The sequence below is a fragment of the Salvelinus alpinus genome, chromosome 2 (genome assembly GCF_045679555.1).
Source record: "Salvelinus alpinus chromosome 2, SLU_Salpinus.1, whole genome shotgun sequence".
Taxonomy (NCBI): Eukaryota; Metazoa; Chordata; class Actinopteri; order Salmoniformes; family Salmonidae; genus Salvelinus; species Salvelinus alpinus.
This window is the reverse complement of record NC_092087.1, coordinates 1,107,459-1,124,309: the sequence shown is the minus strand read 5'-3', so window position 1 is coordinate 1,124,309 and position 16,851 is coordinate 1,107,459. Positions and strand designations below refer to the sequence as shown.

General features: G+C 46.6%; 1 protein-coding gene across 1 annotated transcript; it reads left to right on the top strand.

Moving 5' to 3' along the window:
• Positions 1 to 6,348: 6,348 nt before the first annotated feature.
• Positions 6,349 to 15,634, top strand: LOC139550659 (pyruvate dehydrogenase E1 component subunit beta, mitochondrial-like). Its single transcript, XM_071361685.1, has 2 exons — positions 6,349 to 6,583; positions 15,458 to 15,634. Exons 1-2 carry the CDS (start codon positions 6,499 to 6,501, stop codon positions 15,601 to 15,603), a joined length of 231 nt encoding a protein of 76 aa, XP_071217786.1. The 5' UTR covers positions 6,349 to 6,498; the 3' UTR covers positions 15,604 to 15,634.
• The last annotated feature ends 1,217 nt before the right edge of the window (positions 15,635 to 16,851 follow it).

Sequence of the window (16,851 nt, the reverse complement as noted above, 5' to 3'; positions counted from 1 at the left end):
ACCTGTTCTGTCTCCTGCTAGGTGGTTAACCTGTTCCTGTCCCCTGCTAGGTGGTTAACCTGTTCCTGTCCCCCTGCTAGGTGGTTAACCTGTTCCTGTCTCCTGCTAGGTGGTTAACCTGTTCTGTCCCCCTGCTAGGTGGTTAACCTGTTCCTGTCTCCTGCTAGGTGGTTAACCTGTTCCTGTCCCCCTGCTAGGTGGTTAACCTGTTCCTGTCTCCTGCTAGGTGGTTAACCTGTTCTGTCCCCTGCTAGGTGGTTAACCTGTTCCTGTCTCCTGCTAGGTGGTTAACCTGTTCTGTCTCCTGCTAGGTGGTTAACCTGTTCTGTCTCCTGCTAGGTGGTTAACCTGTTCCTGTCTCCTGCTAGGTGGTTAACCTGTTCTGTCCCCCTGCTAGGTGGTTAACCTGTTCTGTCTCCTGCTAGGTGGTTAACCTGTTCTGTCTCCTGCTAGGTGGTTAACCTGTTCCTGTCCCCTGCTAGGTGGTTAACCTGTTCTGTCTCCTGCTAGGTGGTTAACCTGTTCTGTCTCCTGCTAGGTGGTTAACCTGTTCTGTCTCCTGCTAGGTGGTTAACCTGTTCTGTCTCCTGCTAGGTGGTTAACCTGTTCTGTCTCCTGCTAGGTGGTTAACCTGTTCCTGTCCCCTGCTAGGTGGTTAACCTGTTCTGTCTCCTGCTAGGTGGTTAACCTGTTCTGTCTCCTGCTAGGTGGTTAACCTGTTCTGTCTCCTGCTAGGTGGTTAACCTGTTCTGTCTCCTGCTAGGTGGTTAACCTGTTCTGTCCCCTGCTAGGTGGTTAACCTGTTCTGTCTCCTGCTAGGTGGTTAACCTGTTCTGTCCCCCTGCTAGGTGGTTAACCTGTTCTGTCTCCTGCTAGGTGGTTAACCTGTTCTGTCCCCCTGCTAGGTGGTTAACCTGTTCTGTCCCCTGCTAGGTGGTTAACCTGTTCTGTCTCCTGCTAGGTGGTTAACCTGTTCTGTCCCCCTGCTAGGTGGTTAACCTGTTCTGTCTCCTGCTAGGTGGTTAACCTGTTCTGTCCCCCTGCTAGGTGGTTAACCTGTTCTGTCTCCTGCTAGGTGGTTAACCTGTTCTGTCTCCTGCTAGGTGGTTAACCTGTTCTGTCCCCTGCTAGGTGGTTAACCTGTTCTGTCTCCTGCTAGGTGGTTAACCTGTTCCTGTCTCCTGCTAGGTGGTTAACCTGTTCCTGTCTCCTGCTAGGTGGTTAACCTGTTCTGTCCCCTGCTAGGTGGTTAACCTGTTCTGTCTCCTGCTAGGTGGTTAACCTGTTCTGTCCCCCTGCTAGGTGGTTAACCTGTTCTGTCTCCTGCTAGGTGGTTAACCTGTTCTGTCCCCTGCTAGGTGGTTAACCTGTTCTGTCTCCTGCTAGGTGGTTAACCTGTTCCTGTCTCCTGCTAGGTGGTTAACCTGTTCTGTCCCCCTGCTAGGTGGTTAACCTGTTCCTGTCTCCTGCTAGGTGGTTAACCTGTTCTGTCCCCCTGCTAGGTGGTTAACCTGTTCCTGTCCCCCTGCTAGGTGGTTAACCTGTTCCTGTCTCCTGCTAGGTGGTTAACCTGTTCTGTCCCCCTGCTAGGTGGTTAACCTGTTCCTGTCCCCCTGCTAGGTGGTTAACCTGTTCCTGTCCCCTGCTAGGTGGTTAACCTGTTCCTGTCCCCCTGCTAGGTGGTTAACCTGTTCCTGTCTCCTGCTAGGTGGTTAACCTGTTCCTGTCTCCTGCTAGGTGGTTAACCTGTTCCTGTCTCCTGCTAGGTGGTTAACCTGTTCCTGTCTCCTGCTAGGTGGTTAACCTGTTCCTGTCTCCTGCTAGGTGGTTAACCTGTTCCTGTCTCCTGCTAGGTGGTTAACCTGTTCCTGTCTCCTGCTAGGTGGTTAACCTGTTCTGTCCCCTGCTAGGTGGTTAACCTGTTCTGTCTCCTGCTAGGTGGTTAACCTGTTCCTGTCTCCTGCTAGGTGGTTAACCTGTTCCTGTCCCCTGCTAGGTGGTTAACCTGTTCCTGTCTCCTGCTAGGTGGTTAACCTGTTCCTGTCTCCTGCTAGGTGGTTAACCTGTTCCTGTCTCCTGCTAGGTGGTTAACCTGTTCTGTCCCCTGCTAGGTGGTTAACCTGTTCTGTCTCCTGCTAGGTGGTTAACCTGTTCCTGTCTCCTGCTAGGTGGTTAACCTGTTCCTGTTCCTGTCCCCTGCTAGGTGGTTAACCTGTTCCTGTCCCCCTGCTAGGTGGTTAACCTGTTCCTGTCTCCTGCTAGGTGGTTAACCTGTTCCTGTCCCCTGCTAGGTGGTTAACCTGTTCCTGTCTCCTGCTAGGTGGTTAACCTGTTCTGTCCCCTACTAGGTGGTTAACCTGTTCTGTCCCCTGCTAGGTGGTTAACCTGTTCTGTCTCCTGCTAGGTGGTTAACCTGTTCCTGTCTCCTGCTAGGTGGTTAACCTGTTCTGTCTCCTGCTAGGTGGTTAACCTGTTCCTGTCTCCTGCTAGGTGGTTAACCTGTTCTGTCTCCTGCTAGGTGGTTAACCTGTTCCTGTCTCCTGCTAGGTGGTTAACCTGTTCCTGTCTCCTGCTAGGTGGTTAACCTGTTCTGTCTCCTGCTAGGTGGTTAACCTGTTCTGTCTCCTGCTAGGTGGTTAACCTGTTCCTGTCCCCTGCTAGGTGGTTAACCTGTTCTGTCTCCTGCTAGGTGGTTAACCTGTTCTGTCTCCTGCTAGGTGGTTAACCTGTTCTGTCTCCTGCTAGGTGGTTAACCTGTTCTGTCTCCTGCTAGGTGGTTAACCTGTTCCTGTCTCCTGCTAGGTGGTTAACCTGTTCTGTCCCCTGCTAGGTGGTTAACCTGTTCCTGTCTCCTGCTAGGTGGTTAACCTGTTCCTGTCCCCTGCTAGGTGGTTAACCTGTTCTGTCCCCTGCTAGGTGGTTAACCTGTTCCTGTCTCCTGCTAGGTGGTTAACCTGTTCTGTCTCCTGCTAGGTGGTTAACCTGTTCTGTCTCCTGCTAGGTGGTTAACCTGTTCTGTCTCCTGCTAGGTGGTTAACCTGTTCCTGTCTCCTGCTAGGTGGTTAACCTGTTCTGTCTCCTGCTAGGTGGTTAACCTGTTCCTGTCCCCTGCTAGGTGGTTAACCTGTTCTGTCTCCTGCTAGGTGGTTAACCTGTTCTGTCTCCTGCTAGGTGGTTAACCTGTTCCTGTCCCCCTGCTAGGTGGTTAACCTGTTCCTGTCTCCTGCTAGGTGGTTAACCTGTTCCTGTCCCCTGCTAGGTGGTTAACCTGTTCCTGTCTCCTGCTAGGTGGTTAACCTGTTCTGTCTCCTGCTAGGTGGTTAACCTGTTCCTGTCCCCTGCTAGGTGGTTAACCTGTTCTGTCTCCTGCTAGGTGGTTAACCTGTTCTGTCCCCTGCTAGGTGGTTAACCTGTTCCTGTCTCCTGCTAGGTGGTTAACCTGTTCTGTCCCCCTGCTAGGTGGTTAACCTGTTCCTGTCCCCCTGCTAGGTGGTTAACCTGTTCTGTCTCCTGCTAGGTGGTTAACCTGTTCCTGTCCCCTGCTAGGTGGTTAAAACCTGTTCCTGTCCCCTGCTAGGTGGTTAAAACCTGTTCCTGTCCCCTGCTAGGTGGTTAAAACCTGTTCCTGTCCCCTGCTAGGTGGTTGAAACCTGTTCCTGTCCCCTGCTAGGTGGTTAAAACCTGTTCCTGTCCCCTGCTAGGTGGTTAAAACCTGTTCCTGTCCCCTGCTAGGTGGTTAAAACCTGTTCCTGTCCCCCTGCTAGGTGGTTAACCTGTTCTGTCTCCTGCTAGGTGGTTAACCTGTTCCTGTCCCCTGCTAGGTGGTTAACCTGTTCCTGTCCCCCTGCTAGGTGGTTAACCTGTTCCTGTCCCCTGCTAGGTGGTTAACCTGTTCCTGTCCCCCTGCTAGGTGGTTAACCTGTTCTGTCCCCCTGCTAGGTGGTTAACCTGTTCTGTCTCCTGCTAGGTGGTTAACCTGTTCTGTCTCCTGCTAGGTGGTTAACCTGTTCTGTCTCCTGCTAGGTGGTTAACCTGTTCTGTCTCCTGCTAGGTGGTTAACCTGTTCTGTCTCCTGCTAGGTGGTTAACCTGTTCCTGTCTCCTGCTAGGTGGTTAACCTTTTCCTGTCTCCTGCTAGGTGGTTAACCTGTTCTGTCCCCCTGCTAGGTGGTTAACCTGTTCCTGTCTCCTGCTAGGTGGTTAACCTGTTCCTGTCTCCTGCTAGGTGGTTAACCTGTTCTGTCTCCTGCTAGGTGGTTAACCTGTTCTGTCTCCTGCTAGGTGGTTAACCTGTTCCTGTCTCCTGCTAGGTGGTTAACCTGTTCTGTCTCCTGCTAGGTGGTTAACCTGCTCTGTCTCCTGCTAGGTGGTTAACCTGTTCTGTCCCCTGCTAGGTGGTTAACCTGTTCTGTCTCCTGCTAGGTGGTTAACCTGTTCTGTCTCCTGCTAGGTGGTTAACCTGTTCCTGTCTCCTGCTAGGTGGTTAACCTGTTCTGTCTCCTGCTAGGTGGTTAACCTGTTCTGTCCCCCTGCTAGGTGGTTAACCTGTTCCTGTCTCCTGCTAGGTGGTTAACCTGTTCTGTCTCCTGCTAGGTGGTTAACCTGTTCTGTCTCCTGCTAGGTGGTTAACCTGTTCTGTCTCCTGCTAGGTGGTTAACCTGTTCTGTCCCCTGCTAGGTGGTTAACCTGTTCTGTCTCCTGCTAGGTGGTTAACCTGTTCTGTCTCCTGCTAGGTGGTTAACCTGTTCTGTCTCCTGCTAGGTGGTTAACCTGTTCCTGTCCCCCTGCTAGGTGGTTAACCTGTTCTGTCCCCTGCTAGGTGGTTAACCTGTTCCTGTCCCCCTGCTAGGTGGTTAACCTGTTCTGTCTCCTGCTAGGTGGTTAACCTGTTCCTGTCCCCCTGCTAGGTGGTTAACCTGTTCTGTCTCCTGCTAGGTGGTTAACCTGTTCCTGTCCCCCTGCTAGGTGGTTAACCTGTTCTGTCCCCTGCTAGGTGGTTAACCTGTTCCTGTCCCCCTGCTAGGTGGTTAACCTGTTCTGTCCCCTGCTAGGTGGTTAACCTGTTCTGTCTCCTGCTAGGTGGTTAACCTGTTCCTGTCTCCTGCTAGGTGGTTAACCTGTTCCTGTCCCCCTGCTAGGTGGTTAACCTGTTCCTGTCTCCTGCTAGGTGGTTAACCTGTTCTGTCCCCTGCTAGGTGGTTAACCTGTTCCTGTCTCCTGCTAGGTGGTTAACCTGTTCCTGTCTCCTGCTAGGTGGTTAACCTGTTCCTGTCTCCTGCTAGGTGGTTAACCTGTTCCTGTCCCCCTGCTAGGTGGTTAACCTGTTCCTGTCCCCCTGCTAGGTGGTTAACCTGTTCCTGTCCCCCTGCTAGGTGGTTAACCTGTTCCTGTCTCCTGCTAGGTGGTTAACCTGTTCCTGTCTCCTGCTAGGTGGTTAACCTGTTCCTGTCTCCTGCTAGGTGGTTAACCTGTTCCTGTCTCCTGCTAGGTGGTTAACCTGTTCCTGTCTCCTGCTAGGTGGTTAACCTGTTCCTGTCTCCTGCTAGGTGGTTAACCTGTTCCTGTCTCCTGCTAGGTGGTTAACCTGTTCCTGTCTCCTGCTAGGTGGTTAACCTGTTCCTGTCCCCCTGCTAGGTGGTTAACCTGTTCCTGTCTCCTGCTAGGTGGTTAACCTGTTCCTGTCTCCTGCTAGGTGGTTAACCTGTTCTGTCTCCTGCTAGGTGGTTAACCTGTTCTGTCTCCTGCTAGGTGGTTAACCTGTTCCTGTCTCCTGCTAGGTGGTTAACCTGTTCCTGTCTCCTGCTAGGTGGTTAACCTGTTCTGTCTCCTGCTAGGTGGTTAACCTGTTCTGTCTCCTGCTAGGTGGTTAACCTGTTCCTGTCCCCTGCTAGGTGGTTAACCTGTTCTGTCCCCTGCTAGGTGGTTAACCTGTTCTGTCCCCTGCTAGGTGGTTAACCTGTTCCTGTCCCCTGCTAGGTGGTTAACCTGTTCCTGTCTCCTGCTAGGTGGTTAACCTGTTCTGTCTCCTGCTAGGTGGTTAACCTGTTCCTGTCTCCTGCTAGGTGGTTAACCTGTTCTGTCTCCTGCTAGGTGGTTAACCTGTTCTGTCTCCTGCTAGGTGGTTAACCTGTTCTGTCCCCTGCTAGGTGGTTAACCTGTTCCTGTCTCCTGCTAGGTGGTTAACCTGTTCTGTCCCCTGCTAGGTGGTTAACCTGTTCTGTCCCCTGCTAGGTGGTTAACCTGTTCCTGTCCCCTGCTAGGTGGTTAACCTGGTCTGTCTCCTGCTAGGTGGTTAACCTGTTCCTGTCCCCTGCTAGGTGGTTAAAACCTGTTCCTGTCCCCTGCTAGGTGGTTAAAACCTGTTCCTGTCCCCTGCTAGGTGGTTAAAACCTGTTCCTGTCCCCTGCTAGGTGGTTAAAACCTGTTCCTGTCCTCCTGCTAGGTGGTTAACCTGTGCACCATAAGGCCTTTGGATGTGGACACCATTGAGGCCAGTGTGATGAAAACCGTCCGTCTGGTCACAGTGGAGGGCGGCTGGCCCCAGTACGGAGTGGGTGCTGAGATCTGTGCCAGAATCATGGAGGGTACGTCGAAGTTCTCTTGTATTATACATTACGGCTACGTCTTCGTAGTGCAAAAGCAATGTGAAGTGTACCATAGTGGAAGAGGCCAATCGAGAGATTTTACTCTGCCCAAAATCTGTCCACGAGGATAAGCCCACGAAGGGAGGAATTTTTGTGGAATTTGGTTAAAAAAAAATGTTATTGCTCATTTGTAACGTGAGGCTTATTTGATTTAATAAAAGGTGTTGTAATGGTGAGGTTGTTACGCACTGATATGTAGAAGCACGTGGCATTTTGGCAAATTTAGATTTTTTTCCCCGGGGGGTGGGGTGACTCATCAAGTTTTAGCATTGACATTGAAATAGAGGGCTTTCACCATTAAAAAAAAACAAAAAATAACTAATTTTTATCAAATTTACACATATTTAGATGTTATTGCGGGTGTAGCGAAATGCTTGTGTTCCTAGCTCCAACAGTGCAGTAATATCTAACAATTCACAACAATACACACATCTAAAAGTAAAAGGGAATTAAGAAATATATACATATTAGGGCTAGCAATGTCGGAGTGTCATTGACTAGAATACAGTAGAATAGAATACAGGATATACATATGAGATGAGTAAAGCAGTATGTAAACATTATTAAAGTGGCCAGTGATTCTATGTTTATAGGGCAGCAGCCTCTCTATCTATGAATCAAATGTATTTATAAAGTCCTTCTTACATCAGCTGATGTCACAAAGTGCTGTACAGAAACCCAGCCTAAAACCCCAAGCAGCAAGCAATGAAGGTGTAGGAGCACAGTGGCTAGGAAAAACTCCCTAGAAAGGCCGGAACCTCTGAGGTGCAGGGTTGAGTAACTGGGTGGTAGCCGGCTAGTGATGGCTATTGTAAGTCTGATAGCCTTGAGATAGAAGCTGCTTTTCAGTCTCTCGGTCCCAGCTTTGATGCACCTGTACTGACCTCGCCTTCTGGATGATAGCGGGGTGAACAGGCGGTAGCTCGGGTGGTTGTTGTCCTTGATCTTTTTTGGCCTTCCTGTGACATCGGGTGCTGTAGGTGTCCTGGAGGGCAGGTAGTTTGCCCCCGGTGATGCGTTGTGCAGACCGCACCACCCTCTGGAGAGCCCTGTGGTTGAGGGCGGTGCAGTTGCCGTACCAGGCGGTGATACAGCCCAACAGGATGCTCTCAATTGTGCATCTGTAAAAGTTTGTGAGGCTCTTAGGGGCCAAGATTAATTTCTTCAGCCTCCTGAGGTTGAAGAGGTGCTGTTGTGCCTTCTCCACCACGGTGTCTGTGGGTGGACCATTTCAGTTTGTCCGTGATGTGTACGCCGAGGAACTTGAAGCTTTCCACCTTCTCCACTGCGTTCCCGTCGATGTGGATAGGGCGGTGCTCCCTCTGCCCTTTCCTGAAGTCCACGATCAGCTCCTTCATTTGTTGATGTTGAGAGAGAGTTTATTTTTCCTGGCACCACTCTGCCAGGTCCCTCACCTCCTTCCTGTAGACTGTCTCGTCGTTGTTGGTGATCAGGCCCACTACTGTTTTGTCGTCTGCAAACTTAAAGATTGAGTTGGAGGCGTGCGTGGCCACCCAGTCATGGGTGAACAGGGAGTACAGCAGAGGGCTGAGCACACATCCTTGTAGGGCCTTTGTGTTGAGGATCAGTGAAGTGGAGATGTTGTTTCCTGCCTTCACCACCTGGGGGCGGCCCGTCAAGAAGTCCAGGATCCAGTTGCACGGGGGGTAGGGTTCAGACCCAGGGCCCCCGAGCGTAATGATGAGCTTGGAGGGTACTATGGTTTTGAAGGCTGCGCTATAGTCAATGAACAGCATTCTTACGTAGGTATTCCTCTTGTCCAGATGGAATGCTGCCATCTATCCACGGTTTCTGAGTTGGGTAGGTTTTAATAGTCACTGTGGGAAAAACATCCCCTTATACCCTTCCTGAGGAACTCAGTCAATGTTATTCTCAGAGGCGACCCAGAACATATCCCAGTCCACGTGATCAAGACAATCTTGAAGCATGGATTCTGATTGGTCAGACCAGCATTAAATAGACCTTAGCAAGGGTGCTTCCTGTTCCGAGTTTCTGCCTATAGGAAGGTAGGAGCAAAATGGAGTCGTGATCTGATTTGCTGAAGGGAGAGCGTGGGAGAGCTTTGTAGGCATCTCGAAAGGGGAAGTAGCAGCCATCAATGTGGTGGTCGAACTTCGGTAGCGTTTCCCTTCAATTTGTGTTTATTAAAGTCCCCAGCTAAAATGAAATGCGGTTTCCAGTTTGCATAATGTCCAGTTTAGTTATTGGAGGGCCGTCGTGGTATTGGCTTGAGGGGGAATATTCACGGCTGTGACTATAACCGAAGATGATTCTCTTGTGAGGTATTCTAGGTCGGGTAAACAAAAGGACTGGAGTTTCTGTATGTTATCACGATCACACCACATGAGTCTTTCATCATGAAACATACACCACCACCAGCCTTCTTCCCGTAGAGTTCTTTATTCCAGTCTACTCTAGGGATGCACGATATATCAGTGAACATATCGGAATCGGCCGGTATTAGCTAAAAATGCCAACATCGGTATCGGCCCGATGTCTGTCTAGTTTAACACCGATGTGCAAAACCGACGTCAAAGCTGAAGTGCCTATATCACGTAGGTACATGACGTAATGACGCCACGTAAAAATGTTGCTCTACACGTGCAACACAGCATTCCTAACCTAACCCACAATGCCTGCTGTGTGGATCGGGCAGTCAACAAGTCCAGCAGTCATTTGAAAGAGTCAGAACATTTCAGCGAGACAAAAAAAAAAAAGGCGAAATCCATTAAAGCCAAGATAATGGAATTCATTGCCCTTGACAATCAATCGTTCTCTGTCATGGGTGATGTTGGCTTTCGCCGACTGGTCGAGCACCAGTACCACACAACCAAGTGCGCTATTTTTTCAGATGTTTCCCTACCGGAGTTGCACAGTAGTAGCGTCCCTGCTATTAGCTTCATGACATGCATGCTATGGAAAGCTGTTTGGGTCTTTGCGTGTCAAAAAAGATACAGTAGCACTGTCAAAGCTGTACAAAAAAGTCTGCAAATGAATACAAATAGTAGAATTATGCCATACTTTTATTTTGAAGGCTAACCGCAATGTCCACTGTTGTGGCTAACCCTTATTGTGGCTACCTTCACATAGATGGGTCCGTCCACCATTAATCAAATAAGAACTGTTTTATAAATTAGAATTATTTTAGATGACACCTAGCTATATAGTTAGCTACTGAAACAGATTGTTGTTTTGCTTTGTTTTTGGGGAAGAACATTGTTTGCATCCATGAGCAAACAATGACCAGCACTGTAGGTGGGAGAGACAACTTTACCAGCATCATAGCATACGCATCGATGAATCGTTGTGACATATGAAATACGAGTGATAGTGTAATCAATGTGTAATAACTACGTAAAAAAATTATGAAAGCGTTAAATTATTATGTGACGTACAGTCATATTCAGGTCCTGATTGGTCAACAAGCTTAATTGACACGTCAAATATTGTATATTTTGTTGCCATGCAACGACCCAAACGACGTTCAATAGAAATCCTGGTTGAGAAGGAAATGACTGAACAACGAAACAGCACAGCAAGTAAGTGAAAGACATTTTGATTATGTTTTACTGGTAATGGGGACATACGTAAATGCCAACAAAATAACTTGTGTGTGTGTGTAACCTTTTATTTTAGGGATAGGCATCCCGCTAGCGGGACACCTGTCGACAACATCCGGTGAAATTGGAGGGCGTGCAATTCGAATAAATAATCATAATATTAAACATACAAGTATCTTATATCATTTAAAAGCTTAAATTATTTTTGATCTAACTGCGTTGTCCGATTTACAATGGGATTTACAGCGAAAGCATACCATGTGATTGTTTGAGGACGGCGCCCCACATCAACATATTTTTCAACCAGCACAGGCTTCACAAAATCACAAATAGACATTAAATAAATCACTTACTTTTGAAAATCGTCCTCTGTTTGCAATCCCAAGGGACCCAGCTACAACATGAATGGTCGTTTTGTTAGATAAAATCCTTCTTTATATCCCAAAAAGTCAGTTTAGTCGGCGCCATCGATTTCAGTAATCCACTCGTTCAACTTGCAGACAAAGGAGTCCAAAAAGCTACCGCTAAACTTTGTCCAAACAAGTCAAACTACGTTTCTATTTAATCCTCAGGTATCCTAAAATGTAAATAAACTAATATTTCATACGGAAAGTAGTATGTTCAATAGGAAAGCAAAATTAGTAAGCGCGCGCCGAAAGACTGATATTGTTCCAGTGCTCTCTTCACCAAAATTCTTGCTTGTTTTTCAAAAAACTGAATAAAGACTGACATCTAGTGGAAGCCATATGAATTGCAATCTGGGAGACGGAATTACATAAGACGCATAGCTTACCATTGTAAGAGCCTGGGATCTCAAAAGAAAATCTTCGGATTTTTGCCTGCCAAATCAATTATGTTATAGTCTCCGACATTATTTTAACAGTTTTAGAAATGTTAAAGTGTTTTCTATTCAATGCTGCCAATTATATGCATATCCTGGCTTCTGGGCCTGAGTAACAGGTAGTTTACTTTGGGCACATCAGTCAGGTGGAAATGCAGGAAACTAGACCCTATCCCTAACAATAGTCAGTTAAGAACAAATTCTTATTTACAATGACGGCGTACCCCGGCCAAACCCAGACCACGCTGGGCCAATTGTGCGCTTTCCTATTGGACTCCCAATCACGGCCAGATGTGATACAGTCTGGATTCAAACCAGGGACTGTAGTGACGCCTCATGCACTGAGATGCAGTGCCTTAGACCGCTGCGGCCATGTGTGTGTTAACTATTTAACTGTACATTCTAGTACAGCTAAACAGGCTGCTAAAAAAAATTATATCGGTATTGTTTTTTTGGGGCAAGGAAAATATCGGAATCGGCCAAAAATGTCATATCGGTGCATCACTAGTCTGCGCGATGAACTGAGAACCCAGCTGCCTGTATGGATGGGGACAGTATATCCAGAGAGTCATGATTCCGTGAAACAAAGTATGTTACAGTCCCTGATGTCTCTCTGGAAGGAGATCCTCGTCCTGAGTCGGACTAGAAGTCCAGTCCGAATACCTGTCCTCCACCGGTGGCGTCTTGGAGCAGCCTCTGGGATAAGTTACATTGCCCTAGGGGGTATGAACAAAGGATAACATTTATGAAAGTCGTGTTCGTGGTCGTAATGCTGGTGAGTTACCGCCTCTCTGATATCAATAAGTTATTTCTGGCTGTATGTAATAAAAATAAAGTTCTGGACTATTAATGTAAGAAATAACACACCAAAAAACAAAGTACTGCAAAGTTGCTTCGGAGCTAGGAGCCATGTCTTATATTTAAGTAGTGAACTGGGTGGGGATTCCTTTTGATTTGTGCTCAATCAACCAATGAAGAAGAAAATGTACTACTTAAAATGAAGGTAGTCTCAATGGTGCTGCCTATGCTGTCACTGATGCTATAAGGGTGCATACAAAGATGAGTCCTCTATTTATCTCTATGGCTCACAAGTGTATCTGCCCTCTCATTGGCTAGACTGGTCCCACCTGATTTTGCCTCCTGTCTGCTTTCCATCTTTGAGGACATGTATTTCCGTTGTTTGAACGGTCACTCGAATGTCTTGTCAATATAATAGTCAATCTTTGAATTTGCCAAAATGTACCATAAACCAAATGGTAATTTAGAAGCATGATTTTAATTTACTTCAACAAAGTGTTATAAGGAGGAAATGATTTAACATTTTAGTAAACTGAGCAATACATAGGTAATTATTTATTTTAATGCACATTGTTGTAGAGAAGTTTTAAATTATAGTTCTCACATGCATCGGATAGGTACAGGAAACGTTTTACACAGTCATTCGTTGTCATGCTGCCAGATTACAATGAGGTTGATGGTAAATGTTGCCCTACATCGCTTAGTGTGTGACTAGAACTGCAGCCATATCTACCTACATCCCCATGCTGGCTTTTCTCTGAAGTCTAAGCTAGGTTGTGCCAGGGTAAACATGGGTGAACTACATGGAATGCTGCATGGGAAGATCAGGTTGCTGCTGAGAGTGGTGTTGGAGGGCCAGTACGGGTCTGGTGTTGCGGAGGGCCAGTTCGGGTCTGGTGTTGCGGAGGGCCAGTTCGGGTCTGGTGTTTGCTGAGGGCCAGTTCGGGTCTGGTGTTGCGGAGGGCCAGTTCGGGTCTGGTGTTGCGGAGGGCCAGTTCGGGTCTGGTGTTGCGGAGGGCCAGTTCGGATCTGGTGTTGCGGAGGGCCAGTACGGGTCTGGTGTTGCGGAGGGCCAGTACGGGTCTGGTGTTGCGGAGGGCCAGTACGGGTCTGGTGTTGCGGAGGGCCAGTACGGGTCTGGTGTTGCGGAGGGCCAGTACGGGTCTGGTGTTGCGGAGGGCCAGTACGGGTCTGGTGTTGCGGAGGGCCAGTACGGGGTTCAATGGCGGGAACCTGGTTACTGGGATTTACCGCCTAAAACCACTCCCCTTTCCCAGGATAAATAACTGAGAGAACCTGGTAAATTATTTATATGAACAGCATGGCGTGAAATGGAACTGTTAAATTATATGTGATGTTTTAATCTGGCTTCTCTACGGCCTCTGAATGATGAATCATTAATGCTCAGGGTCGGGCCAGAAGACATTTCAGTTGAATGCATTCAGTTGTACAACTGACTAGGTATCCCCCTTTCCAACTGACCAGGTATCCCCCTTTCCAACTGACTTGGTATCCCCCTTTCCAACTGACCAGGTATCCCCCTTTACAACTGACTAGGTATCCCCCTTTCCAACTGACTAGGTATCCCCTTCATCTTCCCTTGTGCTCCGCTGGCCTGTCTCCTTAAATGCTCATTAGCTCTTAGAGTCCCATGCAGGAAAAGCTAGACTAGAATAGCTTGCTGGACATTATTTTTGTTAGCGTTTCTTATACCAATGGACTATTCGAAGAGGGATGCACGCTCCTGTTTGCTGGTTAAATACAGCAGCCAATAGAACTCCAGCTCTTGTTTGCTGGTTAAATACAGCAGCCAATAGAACTCCAGCTCTTGTTTGCTGGTTAAATACAGCAGCCAATAGAACTCCAGCTCTTGTTTGCTGGTTAAATACAGCAGCCAATAGAACTCCCGGGTAGTTTGAAAGAGGAGAGAACGGGCTATATCAGTTATTTTGTGTGTTCAGAAAGTATTCAGACCTTGACTTTTTTATAAACATTACAGCCTTATTCTAAAATGTATTGTTTTTTTCCCTCATCAATCTACAGACATTACCCCAAAATTACAATGCAAAAACGTTTTCTTTTTTTTATACATTTTTGCAATGTGTTTAAAAATAAACTGAAATCCCATTCTGTAGATTGATGAGGGAAGAAAATGATTTAATCCATTTTAGAATAAGGCTGTAAAGTAGCAAAATGTGGAGAAAGGTTAGGGGTCTAGAAACTTCCAGAAGGAAACCATCTCCGCAGCACTCCACCAATCAGGCCTTTATGGTAGAGTGGCCAGACGGAAGCCACTCCTCAGTAAAAGGCACATAACAGCCCACTTGGAGTTTGCCAAAAGGCACCTAAAGACTCTCAGACCATGAGAAACACGATTCCCAGGTCTGATGAAACCATGATTGACCTCTTTGGCCTGAATGCCAAGCGTCACATCTGGAGGAAACCTGGCACCATCCCTACGGTGAAGCATGGTGGTGGCAGCATCATCATTTTTCAGCGGCAGGGACTGGTAGACTGGTCAGGATCGAGGGAAAGATGAACGGAGCAAAGTACAGAGATCCTTGATGAAAACCTGCTCAGGACCTCAGACCGGGGTGACAATTCACCTTCCAACAGGACATCGATCAGAAGCACACAGCCAAGACCATGCAGGAGTGGCTTCGGGACAAGTCTCTGAATGTCCTTGAGTGGCCCAGCCAGAGCCTAGATTTGAACCTGATCTAACATCTCTGGAGAGACCTGAAAAATAGCTGTGCAGCGACGCTCCCCATCCAACCTCACAGAACTTGAGAGGATCTGCAGAGAAGAATGGGAGAAACTCCCCAAATACAGGTGTGCCAAGCTTGTTACATCATACAAGAAGACTTGAGGCTGTAATCACTGCCAAATGTGCTTTCAACAAAGTACTGAGTAAAGGGTCTGAATACTTATGTAAATGTGATATTTATTTTTTGCAAACAATTCTACAAAACTGTTTTTGCGTTTTCATTATTGGGTATTGTGTGTCGATTTGAGGGGGGGAAAAAATATGTAATACATTTTTTGAATAAGGTTGTAATGTAACAAAATGTGGAAAAAGTCAATGGGTCTGAATACTTTCTGAATGCATTGTATGTGGATGGGTTGACTTATGTCATTGCCTTCAAACCTAGTGATAAGAGCTTTATGGGCATTTTTCCCAGACTACTCCTGCACACTAGGCTTCATCTGTGGACTAGTAGGCTTCATCTGTGGACTAGTAGGTTTCATCTGTGGACTAGTAGGCTTCATCTGTGGACTAGTAGGGTTCATCTGTGGACTAGTAGGCTTCATCTGTGGACTAGTAGGCTTCATCTGTGGACTAGTAGGCTTCATCTGTGGACTAGTAGGGTTCATCTGTGGACTAGTAGGGTTCATCTGTGGACTAGTAGGCTTCATCTGTGGACTAGTAGGCTTCATCTGTATCTGGGAAAACAGCCCTATAAGCAAGCTGAAGTTGTATTATGCCAATTGTAGGAATACCCACATGGGTGTGTGTTCTGAGAGTTATGACTATTAAAAAACACACGAGCCATTCTCAGGGTCTATGTTAATAATGATCTGTCCTGTTTCCAGGCCCAGCCTTCAACTACCTGGATGCCCCTGCAGTTCGAGTGACCGGTGTAGACATCCCCATGCCCTACGCTAAGATCCTGGAGGACCACAGTGTACCTCAGATCAAAGACATCATCTTCTCAGTCAAGAAGGTCTTGAATATGTAAACATACCAAATGTCTCCTTCCCACCCCTCCGTTCCTTCCTTCCTTCTAAGTATTGACTTATACAATAGTAAGTACTGCAGGAAGTACTTACTCCCCCCCCCCACCCTCCCATGTCAATTTACCAGTAAATATACACACACATCACTACAGGAACATCACGTGGCTACAGGAACATTGTCCTTATTCAGATACATTAATACCTACAATTACTTGCTCTTCTGTTTCCTGATTTGGATGGTGGACAGATAAGACAGTGATGTCAAGTAAACCAACTCATCAAGTCTTGTCTAGTAGGGATCTGTCATTGATCCATTGATGAAAAGAAACTGTCTCGAAGAAGAAGAAGAATAGATTGTGGTTTGTAAGGAAGTGTATTTCTTGTTGCAACATCTTCAGACTGTATTTTATTGCTGTAAATTGTTCTGTTACAGAAATAAAACTCCCGTTTTATCAGTCTTGAAATATTTCTGTTTTTATCCCCAAGCATAAGCTCTGGATAAGAGTAGCAGCTAAATGACAAATGTACATGTTGATTACATTGAACAACTAGGGGGACAAATGGATTTTCACTTACAAGCTAATCCAGCCCAGGATCTAGCTGTAGTTCTAATATCTTTGTAGACGAGGTGTTACATGTTTGACAGTGCGGAAGGGGCGGTGTCATGCAAACGCACGGAACGCCCTTGACAAAAGCTACTAAATGCCGTAATGAGTAAGGACCTAGGAAGAATAAGACCTTGACAATTTCCCTTAGGTAAAAGTCCCCCAATGAAGATGGTAAATTATACATATGGTCAAAATTTGTAACATTTTATTTAGAAACTGTTAGTTGACTTAGAATTTTGTTTAACCATAACAAAAAAGAAAAAAATTGACTAGCACAAGTATTATAGCATTGACTATTAACTGCATTAAAAGGAATGATTACTAGATAAACAGTAATACCATTAAAATGAATGATTACTAGATAGATATACAGTAATACCAATAAAATAAACCTGTATCATTCTACTGTTAATATTGATAATTATAAAATACACTTTAGTAAACATTGAAATCCCATTGTTATTTAGCCCATTCGTACTGCAGGATGTTCAGTCGTTTTTTTCATTTTGGACATGCATATTGCCGTCATTGTAAATAAGAATTTGTTCTTTACTGACTTGCCTAGTTAAATAAAGGTAAAATAAAAAAAATTGCACCTTACAAAAGTGTCTATGTTGTGTCACAGTAAAAGGGGGAAGGGGT